Source organism: Macrotis lagotis, chromosome 5 (genome assembly GCF_037893015.1).
Source record: "Macrotis lagotis isolate mMagLag1 chromosome 5, bilby.v1.9.chrom.fasta, whole genome shotgun sequence".
Classification (NCBI taxonomy): domain Eukaryota; kingdom Metazoa; phylum Chordata; class Mammalia; order Peramelemorphia; family Peramelidae; genus Macrotis; species Macrotis lagotis.
The window spans coordinates 241027115-241043901 of record NC_133662.1 but is presented as its reverse complement, the minus strand read 5'-3'; the positions used below and the strand labels follow the sequence as shown (position 1 = coordinate 241043901).

At 36.2% G+C, this 16787-nt stretch overlaps 1 protein-coding gene across 6 annotated transcripts in view; it reads right to left on the bottom strand.

Moving 5' to 3' along the window:
- Window positions 1-16787, bottom strand: part of EFCAB5 (EF-hand calcium binding domain 5) — a 161444-nt gene that overhangs the window by 110175 nt on the left and 34482 nt on the right. For all 6 annotated transcript variants that reach the window (XM_074189122.1, XM_074189121.1, XM_074189120.1 and 3 more), the window contains one exon: window positions 1010-1166. In XM_074189122.1, the coding sequence (XP_074045223.1) occupies window positions 1010-1166 (157 nt within the window). The remainder of the gene's footprint in view (window positions 1-1009; window positions 1167-16787) is intronic.

Below are 16787 nucleotides of genomic sequence, written 5' to 3'. Positions count from 1 at the left end.
TCCTATTTAGGAAAGGTTTCCAGATTGCAATGGAACTCAGGAGTGCATTGAAACCAGCTCCAACCAGTACTCAGTCAACTGTTAAATTTGCAATGTGAGCGAGCATTTGCATCTGGGCCCAATTTAATATTTTGCTGATTGTCTAAACTTAAGAAAGTGGTGGCAGAAAATGTTAATAATGACTAAATTTTAAAGTGTGTCAGTCACACCCTTTTCCTGAAGAATCCATTGTTAAACATTTTACCAATATACCCTTGGTTGGATTCCAGTGTAAGGGTAGGCAGCTTTAGGGCAGAGAATTGATCATGAATAACAAACCCTAGTACCTTTCCAATTTAACCAGAATCTCAAGTGTAGATAATTTCAAATAATTTTAAGCCAAATAGTTTCCTCCTAAAGAAATACTTTTCAAAGATTTTCTTTCCTCACTATTATTGTTTCCCCATTGTTTCCTATTTATATAGAACGAGTGGACATTCCTAAACCCTATTACCCCCTTTACCTCCTATTAAATGTATCATTTTTCCAGGAAAAAAATCCCACTGTGGTTAACTGAATCAGTCTTAGAGCTGGAAGGGACCAAAAAGGCTTTTTCATCTAACTTTCTCTTTTGACTAATTAGGAAAGTGAGTCCCCAGAGAAGTGAAGTGACTTGTTGGCATCACATAGAGAATGTCCCAAGTAAGATTTGAACCCTAGCCCTATGTTTTGTCTATCCACCTTAGCTGGTGTCTCAAAGACAGATCCTCCTGCAATGAAGGCATTGGGACAAGCTCTAAATAAGGGTCTTGATTTATAGGACTTGATGAAAAATACCTTATAGATAAACCAAAGAGAATGAACTTACATGGACCTAATAGATGGAGGGCTGAAAATGTAGGATTTGAAGGGGAGGATTTTAAGGCTAAGGGCTGGATAGCTATTTTATTCGTTTGGCAATCTAGTAATTAAGTTCTCCCTCCTCGGTCTCCTCTTTCTCCTCTCCTTTCCCCATTCCTTTTTTCCTTACCACAGGAAGTGGAATCTTCTTATCAGCATCCAGAAGCCATTCTTGGAACTGTAGAGAGAGAGCTTCCTTCCTCATCTTATTAACACGAGACTTAATTTTGTCAATACTTTCTCTTTGATCTTGTTTTTCTTTGACTTCCTTCTTCATCTTGAATACTCTGAAAGGCAAAGAGGATTGGGAAACCTCATGAGGTGAAGTCGCTTCATCTGACCTGGCTGAGAACATGAAAGTGTCACACATCCTTCAAAGTCCTGCTTCTGTTTCTCCCAGCAAAGACTTCAAATCAATCCAGTCCTTGGGAATACTTGCCTCCTCAAATGCCCTCCAATAACTGTCCAAATCACCGATTTAGTTCAAGATTTAAAATTGGAAAGAATCTTTTACAGATTAGGAAACTGAGTCAAAGACATTAAGTGATAGGCCAACATCACTAAGCCAACAGATTAATAATAATAATAATAATAATAATAATAATAATAATAATAATCCTTCAATTTAGAAGACTAGTTTTAGAAGACTAGAAGATAGTTAATTAGGTGAGCCAAAATTGGAAACCAAGTCCTCTTATTCCAAATCTCATTATCTTTCTTCTATCTTTTATACCAATTAGTTTGTGTTTTTATCTCTTCAATGAGGCTATAGGAGGGCAAACATTAGACCTTCTGAATTTTCACCAGGGTGGTTTTAATTATTGTTCCAAGTAGATTGGCCATACCAACAGTGTTTACCACCAGCTTCCCCTAATGAGAGGGGATCACGGATGTGGAAAAGGAAGTCAAAAGATTCCAGGATCCTAATTTTAATATTGAACTTACCTTAGAGGTCATTTAGTCCACCCTTCTCATTTAATAAAGACACTGAAGGCCAGAAATGTTGTCATCCATCTAGTAAGTGTCTGATATCAGAGATTTGAACCCTTTTCTTCTGCCTTCCAATCCAGCATCCTCTCTTCTACAGAGATGGTACACCACGATCCCTAAACTACAAACTACCTCACATAGCTCCATAATAGAAATATACATTTGGTTCTCAATAACCATTTATGAATGCATATAAATTAATAAATTAATTGCTTGCTCTTTTCTCAAGGAGATTAAGTGGCTTTATCTCATTCATTTTCTGTATTTCTCAGGTTATTCTAAAATACTAAAGGTATTTGAGTAATATCCTCATGAAATAGATGAAAAAGCAATGTGATAACCACTTATTCTGAGTTTTCATTCTACTATGGAGGGAGGGGAGATTTAGATTTACAAGTAAATCTAAAGTATTTATAAGGTAACATATTTCAAGAGAGCAGTGGAATCAGAAATAGAATATTACAAATTACCCATATAACCTCCACAATGGGTTATTCAAGGTTTTAATCACATAATGAATTTAGTTTAATATCTATATATTGAAGAAAGGGGCTGGGAGCTCCAGATTGATTAATATATACTTACACCAGGGCAGTCTAGGCCAACCACTAGAAGATAATCATGGATCCCCACAAAGACCACCCCAATATTCTCATGGTAATTATAGAAAACAGACAAGGAAAGGAGGAGCTACAAAGTATGTCAGTACAGATTGACTTATAGTTTTGAGTTTCCTCAATTTAGTACTGGCCTTGGATCCCAGACAGCTAGGGGCCACCATCAGGGATGGTTTAGGTAAAATCCTATATTTACAAAGCCTTGTGCTTGTCATGCTCTGGTCAGTATGCTTTCTCTTAGCTTATATTGACCTTAGTTTTTGTATTCATTGAAAGAAACTTATTATTATGGTTTTCATTGATGGAAACTTTTGCTGGGGATCTATATCATAACATTTGCTGCTTAAAGAGGTACACCCCAGTATGATTTTTACAGCTTACTGAATCCACTCAGAATTTCAACCAACCAGGCAGGACCCTATAGCAGGCAACTTTGACTGGAGCAGACGGTAAATAAGAGGGAATAGTATGACATGGGAATCTGAGTGGGGTGGGGGCGGGGGGACATGAAGTGGTTGACTGAGTATGTCTTATTCATTATAGCAGAAAGAGGGAATTCTTGAAGATGTTGGAGATGTGATATGATCTGATCCATATTTTGGTAACTGGTTGAAGGATGCTTTGGAAAGGGAAGGGACAAGGGAAGGGTGATGAGGTTATTGCAGTAGAACAAGCAAGAGTTAAACCAGGAGAAAAATTGTGAAGGAAGACAAGAATGGAAGCAGAGTCAGAATAAAAAGATCTGGCAACTGTTTGGATTTGGTGCTTGGGGAAGAAGGAAGAGTCAAGGATGAGGACAACTTTGTGAACTTAGTGGCTTGAAAGTATATTGATGCTATCCACAGAAATGAGGAAATTTAGAGAAGGGATAAATTTGAGAGGAAATTCAGTTAGTTCCTACCAAGAATCCCTACTTAACAAAGGAAAAGGTACTCTATGTAACCTGGGACAATATTTTAAAATTGTGGAACATATTCCCTTAGGGGAATGAGACCATCTCCAAGAAAGCCTGGAGAAAAGAGGAGGAAGGAAACTCACATTTAAGTAACTACTATGTGCTTTTACAAATATTTCATTCCATTTTCACAACAACCTTGCTTTATTATTCCCATTTTACAGTTGATAAAACCGAGGCAAACAGAAGTTCAGTGACTTGCCTCAGCTCACACAGTTAATAAGTGTATAAGTCTAGATTTGAACTTGGGTCTTCCTGACTTCACACCCAATGTCAAAATTTCAGGATATTTTTGAGCATGACTCTTACATAAATATATCTACTTTTTTCTCAGTGAAAACAAAATTCAAATCAAAGTCAACAAAAACAAGACAAATAAATATAGAGAATTCAACTAAGAGCGAAGATACTGCAATGATAATTTAATATAATTTAGTTAAGAGGTAGCTAGGGCACTCAGTGGATAGAGCACTAGACTTGGTGTCAGGAAGAACTGAGTTCAAATCCTGTTTTGGGCAATGACTAGCTATGTGACTCTTGAGTACATCACTTCACCTCGGTTTGCCTCAATTTTTCATCTGTAAAATTGGGATAATGAAAGCACCTACAACCCAAGGCTGTTGTGAGGATCAAATGAAATAATTATAAAGTACTTACCACGGTTCCTGGCACATAGTAACCTTTATATAAATGCTTAGCTGTTAGCTATTATTGAAATAATATTATTGTCTAAGCCCAATAGAATTTGAGCTGGATATATCGAATCTCAGTGTGGACAAGACATGCAACCGCTCAGGTTCATGATACAGATGAATTGAGTAATCACAGTGTGCTGTATTTGAAAGTAATCTCAAAGTTAAATGATTTTGTGGCAGTTAGGTAGTGCAGTGGGTGCAGGCTTCAGATACTTGACACTATATGACACTGGGCAAGTCATTTAACCCCAATTGCCTTGCAAACATAAACAAACTAATAAATGAATGAATAAGTAAAATAAAGTTAAATAATCTTTGTGTAGAAGTTTTAAAAAATATCTCAATATTTGTCATATTTCTCAACATCATTCATTTTGGCAAGTACAATATAAGCTGATTTCTCAAAGAAACTCTGCAACTTTTTAAAAATTGAAATAACTTGAGATTGGCTATAGAGAATCATTTGGAATCTTCCAATGCAAATGTCTTAAATTTTTTTACCATGATTTTCTAAAGTAAAATATCCCTTCATAAAGGACAAATACATAATTGCTTTCAGAAGTCACTGACATTGCTGAAACTACATATAGCTCAAGATACATAGACAGTCAAGACAATATGACAGAAATACAGAAACACAAAATAAAAAGTCCTAACCCAGATAAAGTCATTTTTCTATTGATCCCTGGGATTCCCATGTGCTGTTAGGATGGATGGAAAGGAAAATACCACTGGTGTTTTCTTTGTACAAATGCTTTTACAGAGCATGAAACCTAATATATTTTAATGACATCCTGAAAGGGCACATTCAGAATACTGGCAAGAGAATCTGTCCAGAGAAAATTGAATGCTTTTAATAAACAAAAATTAACTTTTCAAAAGAACCATGTCTGTAACTTCAAGAGGATCAAAAGGGATCCTTGCTTTGCATATAGTTGTTTATAGTAACTTGATAGGTAGAGGACATGGTGGATAGTACACTAGGCCTGGAATCAGCAAAACCTGAAATCAAATCCAAGCCTCATAGATTAGCTATGTAACCCTGGGCAAGTCAATGCTGTTTACCCCAGTTTCCTCATTTATAAAATAGTGATAACAGTACCTACCTCCTGAGTTTGTGTTGAGGATTAAATGAAATATCTGTAAAGCAATTAGTGTATGACACATAGTAGGTGCTTTAAAAAATTCTTCCCATGGGGTGGCTAGGTGGTGCAGTGGATAGAGCACTGGTCCTGGAGTCAGAAGGACCTGAGTTCAAATTTGACCTCAGACACTCAATAATTACCTAGCTGTGTGGCCTTGGGCAAGCCACTTAACCCCATTGCCTTGCAAAAAAAAAAAAATTCTTCCCTTCCCTTTCCTTAACCTTCTCTATTCTCATTCACACTAAGAGCTTGGAGAACGACTAAGCATGAAAGTGACTGTTAGTTTCTCATTTTCCATCTATGTGCAAACCATTCTTATAAAAATGAGGAGGTGGGCAAACTAATCATATCTTACTGAACTTTTCTCAGGTGATAGCACTATCCATGATAGCCATTTTATATGAATTTTTCCCTCTTTGAGATATTCAAAAGAGTGATTACCTGGATATTATCAAATTTTGTTGCCTCTAAAATATTTGCAAGTTAAGTTCACTTTTCCCAACTATCTTTTTTTTGTTTTGTTTTGTTTTGTTTTTTTGCAAGTCAGTGGGGTTAAGTAACTTACCAAGGTCACAAGCTAGATAATTATTGAGTGTCTGAGGTTGAACTCAGGTTCTTCTGATTCCAGGACCAGTGTTCTATCCATTGCACCACATTTCTATTTTCTTTAATAACATAATAGACACTGAACTTTTAGAGCTTAAATATATAATGAAATATTGAAAATATTGCCACAACTAGGAGACCAAAGGATTTGGAAGCAAAAGAAAATAGATAAGAAATTGAGATTTTTCAGTAATTCTATTAGCTATCTAACCAACATCATTTGTCAAATAATGTTGATGACAATAGACATCTTAGTTTTACCCCTGATTTAACAATAAAGTTTCCAGTTTTCCCCTACTACCAACAACACTGGTCCTAGGTTTTAGATAAATGCTTTTGTTCACATTAAAAAAAAGTGTTTTCATTTCTATATGATAGAAGTTGAATTTTGCCCCTCTTTATGGCATCTAATATACAAGCTGGGTAAGAGCTGAAGGATGGCATGTTAATGGATAAATCATTAGAGCTATTTGTCCAATTATGCCAGGCTGAAGATCATTTATTATTGAGTTATCACTAAATCAGGACTATTTACCCCAGAGTCTTTTTAATTAGTCACTTAATTACCCAACCCTGGTGAAGTGTGAAAATGAGGTGCCCAGTCTAGCTTCTTCAGCCAACTCTCACAATGGCTCCAAAGCAGAAGGTACTTTAATACCCAGAAAATGACATCCTTGTGTTCTTTTGGATGTATCATTTTGCACAACAAAGCAGAATAGATGATGGCTCAATTACCTTCAGAATTTGGCACCATTTACATAGCCAATATGGATCACTTAAGGTTTTTTTTTTTAAATCCATCATTCTGGCAATGAACAATACAAATAGGACCAAACTGGGAATGAAGAGAAAAAGATTCTATTTCTATCTGCTGATAATTTCTTGAGCAAACCTAGTCCATCTTTCAAATGTTTACTCATCTATGATTACTCATATTTTTCAATATAAATTGCACAAAATTTGTCTATACATGGAACATTTTCAAGAACTAAATAGATAATGACTATTATTAGATGATTACAACTCTCTGAGATGCTAAAATGGAAGCATTATCTTGTGGTGTCAGAAATTTGGCTCTCTTAGCAAAAAAAAAAACTGCCTCTAGAAAATGTGGTAAAATAAGGACCAATGAGGTTTTATTCTGTGTGTTTGTGTGTGTGTGTGTGTGTGTGTGTGTGTGTGTGTGTGTGTGTGTGTGTTGATCAGGATTAAGTGACTTGCCAAGGATAACATTAGCTGGTAAGTATTTGAGTCTAGATTTGAACTTGGGTCCTCCTGACTTCAGGGCTAGTGCCAACTAGCTGACCCTATCTTTCTGGTTTTTAAATCATTTAAAAGCCTGCAATATATTGCCATAATAATGATAATAATAATTATCCTGCAGAAGATGAGCCTACCACCTACTACTTTTATTCAGCCACAAAAGTAGTTATTTTATTCAAATATGCAAAAAATCTGACAAACAATAAGCCTAAAAAAATAATAGTATAGTGATTATTCCTATCACAATGAAGAAACTGTCATGATGCTTAGATTTTGGTTGGAGGGTAAAAGAACAAAAAAAAATCAATTTTGATCTCTCTCCTTAAATTATATGTAACCAACAATGGTTAAAAAAATTATTTCATCTTCCTCCTTTCCTTGGATGAATAGATGCAGAGTTCTATATGCTATTGAACTTGTTTGGTTTGTCACTTAGGGAGACTGAGGTTTTTCCTTAAGCAAAATACAATACAAAAGCAGTATTATCCTGGTGCTGACATGTATATGTATACTAACACTGTTTCCTTAGGTTACTTTTTGTCCTGATTCAAATACATTTGCAACCAAGAGAGGATCTTGACCATATGTTGAGTGTCTAATAATATATTAAGTAGTTATCTGCAATAGAAAATTTTGATCTTCTGTAGGGAAATAAAGGTCAAAGGGGAAAAACCTAACCTTAGCTTAAGGGCAATCTACATAGCTTTTGTTAGTTGGGCATGATAACTATTACTAAAGGGTTACCAGTTGATCCTTATCAGTTGAAGGTTATAGTTCCTGATCACTAAGCAGGCTAAAGCTGTTGCCTGACAGGTCCAAAAATCATGATTCCAGAAGATAGCAAGGAGCATTGCCTAACAAAAATGCCAATGGGAAAAAAGAACAGCCAAGACTGGAATAAGACCAGCCAAGTCCATGGAGACACTGACCAGAAATGTGGAGGGTAATGACAACAGCAGCAATCATTAGTGGGTTCTGCAGCCTCAGAGGGACCTTGGATTTTTGTACGTTTACTCTCTTAAGTGATGTGGTGCTTATTTATATGACAATATATGTGATCAGTTTAGTCCAGTAGACCTTCACTTTATCCATAATGGGTAGGAAATTGCTGTTTTGGTTAACTGAGTATAATTTTAAAGACTTAATAAGACCTTAATAAATATTTCATCGTTTGATTACTTAAGGTACATTCATTCATTCGGGCCTAGGTGTGGGTTTTTTTGCGGGGATAGAATTTTATATTATAAATCATCTTTCTTTACCATTTTTTAAAAAAAAAGCATTTGGTTTGGATAACATCTTTCCTCTGGCTGATTAATGACAAAATAACACCAGTGGGGGCTCATAAACTTTTCTTTTGAGTGGCTAAGAAGCCATATGGTACTTTGAATATGGGGTAGCTATTTTGAGGTGATTTGGTATACATACAAAAATGATATTCATTTAAAAGTAAAAAAAATTTCCCAAAATTCATTTTACAGTTTTAAATCTCAGCACAATTTCAACTTTACAGGATTCAAGAAAGACTGATATATAGAACAGATTGACAAGTTTGACAGCTAAAGATAACGCTAGACTAAGCATTGATGGGATTCCCGGTATAAGGAGAAAGCACAAGGCCTTGGCTCAGCATTGAGTATCTGCTGGCTTACAGTATGAGCAGACAGACATCTGTCTAGGAAGTTACAATGTTTCTCAGTTACTGGGGAGATCCACACATGGATGAGATGTTCGCTTTGACTTGCCAAGTCTTTCACTTATGTCTTCCAAGAATTAATTAATCAGTTAGACCAAAGGTTTCTGCAATATAGCAAGTTCATCACCTAAAGGGGTGTATAGACAAATGGAAGGGCCTTAGTTCCTTTTCTTCCCATCCCTAAACTCAGAGGGGTCACATTTCTAATAGAAATACCTCCTGTGAATTTATTTTGGCACTCCATATGACAGAAGTTGCTCTCTTATTCACTGACAGCATCTCGCTCATTCTCAGGGAAATTATATGTATATCCTTAAAAACTGAGCCATCAAGGGTAATCATTTAGACTGACATCTTCCTTTTCCAACTTCCTTGTTCTTAAAAATAATATTTCCTTTAAATGCACCAATCTGTATTCATTACACATTCATATTCCATAGTCTATTATTAGTCCTAGAAACTTTATAAATGAGAGTGAGAAACAAAAGATCTCTAAAACATATTTTTAGGTATAGCACAGACTCTCCAGAGATTATTAGATATTGGCAAATTCCATTTTTGACCTTGGAAATCCCAGACCTAGCTCTCAGTCCTTTTCTATTACAAGCCTGATCATTTTATTCCTCCTATATCATGACTAGTATAGAAAAAGTAGTCATCGATTGAAATTTGAGGAATATAGGAAAGTCTCCATATTCCACAATTATGTTAGACTGAAGAGAAAGTAGACTCCTTGAGGACAAAAACAATTTCATTTTTGTCTTTGTAGTACTAGAACCAAGCACATTGTCTGACATATGTAGGTGCTTAATAAATACTTGATTGATCAAATATTGACTCCTTCAAATCTGCCTCAAATTTGAGTGTGACTTATAATCAGCTTTATTTTGGGCTTGCATTTATGGCTTTAATTTATCTGTAATCTCATCAATAAGAATATTCTTTCCAATGGTACAGACTACAATCCCAAAATTCATGAGGTTCACTCAAAGTGGTAGAGGACCTTCTTTTTCTCTTATACTTCCCCCCAATGTATCAGTGCAGCACAAAATTAGAAGAATAGAATAAGATGATATGGCATTTAACTAAAGCAGCCTCAGTTCAATGTTTTCAAATGAATTATTGATACAGAAAAAATAAGAAATGGGTAAATAGCAACATAGACTATTATTGCTTGCTGTGGAAGCTTATCCAAGACAAAGGAATTTCCACAATAGGAAAATCAAAAGAACCTATAAACCTTGTTTTGCTGCTTACTACCTATCTACTTCCTTCTTGTTAAGTTCCTTGGTTTCTCTGAATCTGTTTCCTCATTGGTAAAATGAGGTTATTGGATCTGATAACCTTTAAGATCCCTTCCAGTTCATTATCTATAATCTTACGAAATTTCTGCACCCAGTAAATTTACATATCCTTGTCGAGTGGAGTAAAATGATGGCTCTAAGACATGCTGACTTAGTATATAAATTCATTAGCAAAATCCTATAAAGAGAAAGACTGAGAATTGCTGCAACAATAAAAGCAGGAGAAGGAAAACCAAGTTTACAGAAAGCTTGGAATGAGATCCAATTAGATAAGGTTATTACAGAGAATGTTTAAGAATAAACTGGAAGGGGGTGGCTAGGTGGCACAGTGGATAAAGCAACAGCTCTGGAGTCAGGAGTACCTGGGTTCAAATCTAGCCTCAGACACTTAATTACCTAGCTGTGTGGCCTTGGGCAAGTCACTTAACCCTGTTTGCCTTGCAAAAAACCTAAAAAAAAAAGAATAAACTGGAAGAAGTAAAACAGGTCAGAGACAAAAAAAAAAAGATATACCTAAAACTACTTCAATTCAATGTATTCATTGTAGATGAATTTCTGCAAGGTTCTATTTTTTCCATCAGTGATGGTGAAGCCATCACCTTTGGACTACAGAACCATAATCCCTGAAAAATTCTATGAGAAAATAGAAGTAGGGGCAGCTAGGTGGCGCAGTGGATAGAGTACCGGCCTTGGAGTCAGGAGTACCTGAGTTAAATCCAGCCTCAGACACTTAATTACCTAGCTGTGTGGCCTCGGGCAAGCCACTTAACCCCATTGCCTTGAAAAAACTAAAAACTAAATAAATAAATAAATAGAAATAACACTAAAAACACTAAAGGCAGATGGGCTAAATTAAAAATACACTAGAGGCAGTGCCATTTTGAGGGAACTGAGAAACAGATTCTTAAGAATTCCCAAGAATGATTGGCAAAAATCATGAACATTATTACTACTGAGAAATGAAAAAGATGTCAATAACCATTGGGACATACTATCGAATTATCTCTGTAAAATTTAGGAGAATAATTTACATATGTATCAAAAGCATTCCTGATAAAGAGGAGAGAAGAGACCTCAGCACTTTTACAAATAGTTACAAATTACATTACAATAATTACCAAAAAATCATAAATAATATTCTAAAGTAGGTCTTTATTGCCACACAATTATATATAGCAGAGGAAGAACTTTAAATCTAGATCTTTCTTGCTTCCACTATACCATGCTGCCTTCTATAACAAGGAAGGAATAAAAAAGAGAAATAAAGGGGTTCACTGTTTGCTACCATAATGGAGGGCACCCAGAACAGTCTCAGTGAAGTCCTTCAAATGCTTTGTTGGCAGATTGTATCATGTAAATTATTTTAAGTTCCTAAGCAGTGCAGACCTCTTAAATAAGAGCCATAATCAGTCAAAGAGAACTTGACCCAACTATCTACACAGAAAAAACCAAATGGATGAAAAACATCTATATGCTATTCCCATTGGGAGGGACAGCCAAAGAGCAAGTCCATCACACAGACACATAGATGGTAGATAATGAGTTGGGTTTGGAACAAAAGAAGATAGATGATGAAGTGGACTCAGATAGATGATGAAGTGGACTCAGAACTAAATGTAGTTGGGAGATTGTGCAGCATTTTCAGGGTGCCCAAAATTCTTCCTGAAATAAAACCCCATCTTTTAAAGACTTCTTTGAGTAATGCTACCCAGAATGCTAGTCTCTGAGGAATCAAACCTGTGGATCACCCAAATAGCAGAGGAAAGCTTCAGGGCAAGTATCAATAGTTTGCAGCCCAATGCCAGTGTTGAAGCTTGCTACTTCCCTACCTCCCCACAGAAAGGGCCATTAATGTTATCACTGAAGAAATAAAGGGTCTATCATTTAACGAACACTTAGCATTTTAAGATTTGCAAAGCATTTTACATATTCATCTCATTTGATCCTTAAAGCAACCTTGTGAAATAGGCAATATTGTCTCCTTTTGACAGATAAACTGAGGTGCAGAAAGGCTTAGGGTCACCCAGAGAAAAGACAAGACTGACTTAAAGACCAGCATTCCATCCACTAGTTAGAGACAATCAAAATAGCACCACTCTAATCCAGTGTTCAGACTTGAAGTTCTACCTTTAGATAGCCATTCCTACAGGTTTCTCTGCTTTAAATATTCTTGGTAGACTAATTCATTGAATTGATTCACACTAACGTGCTAAATAGTTATCTGATCACAGGCAAGACCTTAGATAAAAGCAAGTGTGGGGGAAGTGACAAGGGTTCAGGACCCATCTGTCAAGGACCAAGGCCAAAAGCACTCTTAAGTGTATCAAATATCAGAATGCTACATTATATAATGATATTTTGTTTCTAAGAGTAGCAGGGTCATGCTAAGAAAATTGTTTTAAGTAAGCAAAGATGTATCTATCTTTGGATACAAATTTTTAAAAATTCCTTTTTTTTTCTATTTGCATGGTCAAAAACAGTTAACCAAAAATCTCAAATAACTGTTTTTGGGGGTGAAGGAGGTATCCTTTAAGATAACTGCACAATTAAACAATCAGAGACAATTTTGGGCTATCTGCAATGGAGAATACCAACTCTTTCCAGAGAAAGAATTGTGGAGTTTGAACAAAGACCAAAGACTATTTATTACCTTCTATTTAGAAAACAAATGTTATTTTATGTAATTTTTCTATCTGTTATACTTTATTTTTCTTCCCTAAGGATATGATTTTTCTCTCATCACATTCAACTGAGATCAATTATATTATGGAAATAATGTAAAGACTAACAGACTGCCTTCTGTGGGGGGTGGGGGGTAGGGGGGAGGAGGGAAGCAAGAATAGGGGAAAAATTGTAAAACTCAAAATAAATAAAAATCTTTCTTAAAAAAGATAATTGCACAATTTAATGTTATTGTGTAAACATAGGGCAGAAAAAGTGAAAGAAAAAAAGTGAAAATCAACTAGGGGCAAATGGTTCCCAAAGAAAATGCAACCTTTTTTCTTAGATGCTAATTAACTTTAAGACCTCTATTTCCTACCTAATTCCCCTCCACCCTCACCTTGGGTTGGGGGGGGGGGGGGAGGCAAGTGATCAGTTATTTCAGCTTATTTTTTAAAGCCTTACCATTTCCTATTAAGAAACTTGGACACCTGAGCTCCAAGTCATCAGGCCCCAGGCAGGAGAACATGCTGCCATGAGCAATATCCCCATGATTGCTGAACATATTACAAAATCAGCCATCTGTTGACATGCAGATTCTGGGTTATTGCCATAGAGAGATAAAGCTCTAATCTCATTCATCTAGCCTGGGAGAGCTTTCTTGATTACACCAACTCTCTCAACGACTTCCCAGAAAAGAGTATTTATCCAAATAAAAATGATGTCCCCAGCAATAATAATAATGTTTGTTCTTCATTTTTGAAGAAGATCATGATATCAGGGAGGTGTTGCAAATACTCCTGGGCCCCCCTCTGTTGCTATGGAGACATTCCAATTCTGACTACAACTATTTTAGGTATAGCATGAGTCTTATGCCTACTTATCTCTTCATTTGACTGAATGAATCAAAAGAATTGAATGCTTCACTTTTATCTAGCTGTGGGACTTTGGACTTGGACTTGTGATTTTATTAGCATTGGAAACTATCAGATGAGAGAATTTCCTTGACCTACACAGGTTGGGACTTTTTCTGGGACTTAGCCTAGAGTCCTGAGAGGTTAAGTGATTTATCCAGGTTATATGTCAAAGGTATACTTTTGACTCATTTCTTTCCAGGTTTCAAGGCCAGGTGTCTAGTCATTCTTTTTTGATGGTGATATTTGAGGGGGAAAAAAAGATAAAATCAGAAACCACCTGTCCTTTCACAGTCTATATTCTATAGTGTGGATGCAATATGTAAACAAGTAAGTATATATGATAAGTTGAGTGAAGGGGGATGCATGTGCACACGTGTGTACACACACACACACACACACACACACACACACACATACACAGACAGATAGGGAGAAAGAGATAAAGAGAGACACACATAGAAACCGAGAGAGAGACAGAAAGAGATCAAGATAGGTTTCAGGAAGGATATGACACTTTAGCTGAACTTCGAATGGAGGTAAGGATTCTAAGGAGTAGAAGTAAGGAGGCAGTGCAGTCCAAACAGGCATAGCCTAAACAAAGGTTTGGAGGAAGTAGAGAGAAATGTCATACGTAGAGAATAGTAAGTGGGAAAATTTGACTGAAATATAAAATATGTGAAGGGGAATCAGATGGTAAAGTAGACTGAATGTTGGGTTCAGTCAGTCTAGAAAAATAATGTCAAGGTTGGCTAAGAATGGCTCTTAAATGCCAAGCTAAGTAATGTGTTCTCAGAGGCAAGGAGGTCTCATCAACGATTCTGGAAGAAGAGAAGGATATGTCATACTCATGCTTTAGGAAGATTATTTTGGCATCTGTGTGAGAATGGACTAAAGAAGGAAAAGATTTAGAAGATGGAAGTCCCATTAAGAGACTTTCAATAGTCCAAGGAGGTTATTTAACCTCCCTGGGTCTCAGTTTATTCATCTCTAAAATGAAGGGGTTAATCTATATGATTACTAAGTTTTCTTCCAGTTCTAGTAATACATGATTCTTAAAACAGCTCTCAATCTCAGTTTCCTTAACTGTAAAATGAAAGGATTGGATACATGATATCTGAGGTCCCTCCTATCTCTACCATTCTGCATAATTGCATCTGAAATGGGATTATGCTCTTATTTAACCATATTTGTCTCCTCAGGAGGAATTTTTATAGGCTATATTTCAACACATAGGTGGGCAGTGTTTGTCAACATATTGATTTAAATTCATGAAACCAGCCCCTAAATTGTAGGTGTTATTTATGCAAATAGGACTAAGTATAAATCTAATTCATTACTCTGTAAGAACAGATGGTAGGAGAAAATGTTCTTCAAGTTACTTATTAAATTTGATGATACAGCTCCCTGCATGCTGTTGGTACTTCTCAACAGTATTCAAACTCCCAAGATTTGGTCTCCAGCTAAAAATAAAAGCTCTGGATTCTCACTTACAACTAATGTGCAAGTCTAGCTCTGACTTGACAGCAGAGGGAGGTATGCCTCACAAAAGATAGTGTGGCACAAGAGAAAGCATGGGCTTTAGGGTCAGAGAATCTCTTTCATTTGCTGTTGGTTAAGTCATCTTGTCTATGGGCTTCAGTTAACCCATCCTTAAAATGAGAGGGCTGGATTTGATGGCCCATAGGATACCTTCCAGGTTACTGATTCTTCAATCTAGTTTCATGAAAACTGTTACTGTAGAAGCTTCTAATTGGTTTGATATGTCCTATAGAAAGGAATTCAGACTTAAAGTACAAAAGGGACCTTTGGAAGTCAGAGTTGGGAGAGCATTGAATACTGCTAGGTGCAAAATAGTTCAAATGATGAATCCTGTGATCACCTTTCTTGGTTTCACACCACATATTTCCATTGGGGCTGTTTTACATAATTAGAACTTTAGATAGTATGAATTTTTATACATAAGCCATTGCAGGGTATTTATTAATTATACTGATTGAAATCTAGCTGCATTAAAAGAAGCTACCCAAAGGGAAGGTTGGTGGTACATTAAGAGTCCTAGATTTTTGCTTGGTTTTCTTTAGAGTTGAAAGGAATTTTAGTGATCTAGTCCAAGAAGAAACTGAGTCTCAAGGAAAGGAAATGACCTGCTTACCCAGTCTCACTCTCATATAATACTATCAAATTAATTTTTCTAAAATGCCACTTAAAAGAGCTAGAGCTTGAAGGGATTTTGTGTCATCTAGTTCAGCCCTGTCATTTTAGAAATAGGTAAACTGAGGCTTATGGAGGATAGGAAACTTGTCTGTGGTTACATAGGGAATGAACTTCAAAGCAGATTCAAAAATAGTGGATAGAGCACCAGCCCTGGAGTCAGGAGTACCTGAGTTCAAATCTGGCCTCAGACACTTAATAATTGCCTAGCTGTGTGGCCTTGGGCAAGCCACTTAACCCCATTGCCTTGCAAAAACCTAAAAAACAATTTAAAGAGTCCAAAATCAGTTTTCTTTCCACTATACCATGTTGTCTTCATCATCTATGAGTTACATTTCTCAGAGTACTGTTCAAAGCCCTCTGTAATGCAACAAAAACTTTCTATTCTAACTAAGGCAATTTCTTCACTGTTTAATCTCATATGCATCTCTTGGCTCCTTTGATTCATCTTGTCTGAAATTCCCTTTTCTCTTTCTCCATTTCAACTCTCCAAATCTTGCCCACTTTGGCTCATATTTCATCTCTTTCAGGATTTCTTTCCTGATAGTAGCAAGGTAGGTGTCTTGCCAGCTGTAATTTTAAGTAGTACAGTTTGGACGGCTGAACAACAAACTATCAAGTCAAGTTCTAGTTTAGGTTAAATAGTGGGTACAGTCCTGAGCCTGGAAGTCAGAAAGACTGAGATCAAATCAGACTTCAGACAATGTGTGACCATGGGCAAGTCACTTAACCTCTATCTCAGTTTCTTCATCAGAAAAATGGTGATAATAATAGAACCTACCCCTCCCTGGGTTGTTGAGAGGATGATAAATACTATATAAATTATTTTTATTATTATCATTAATGAT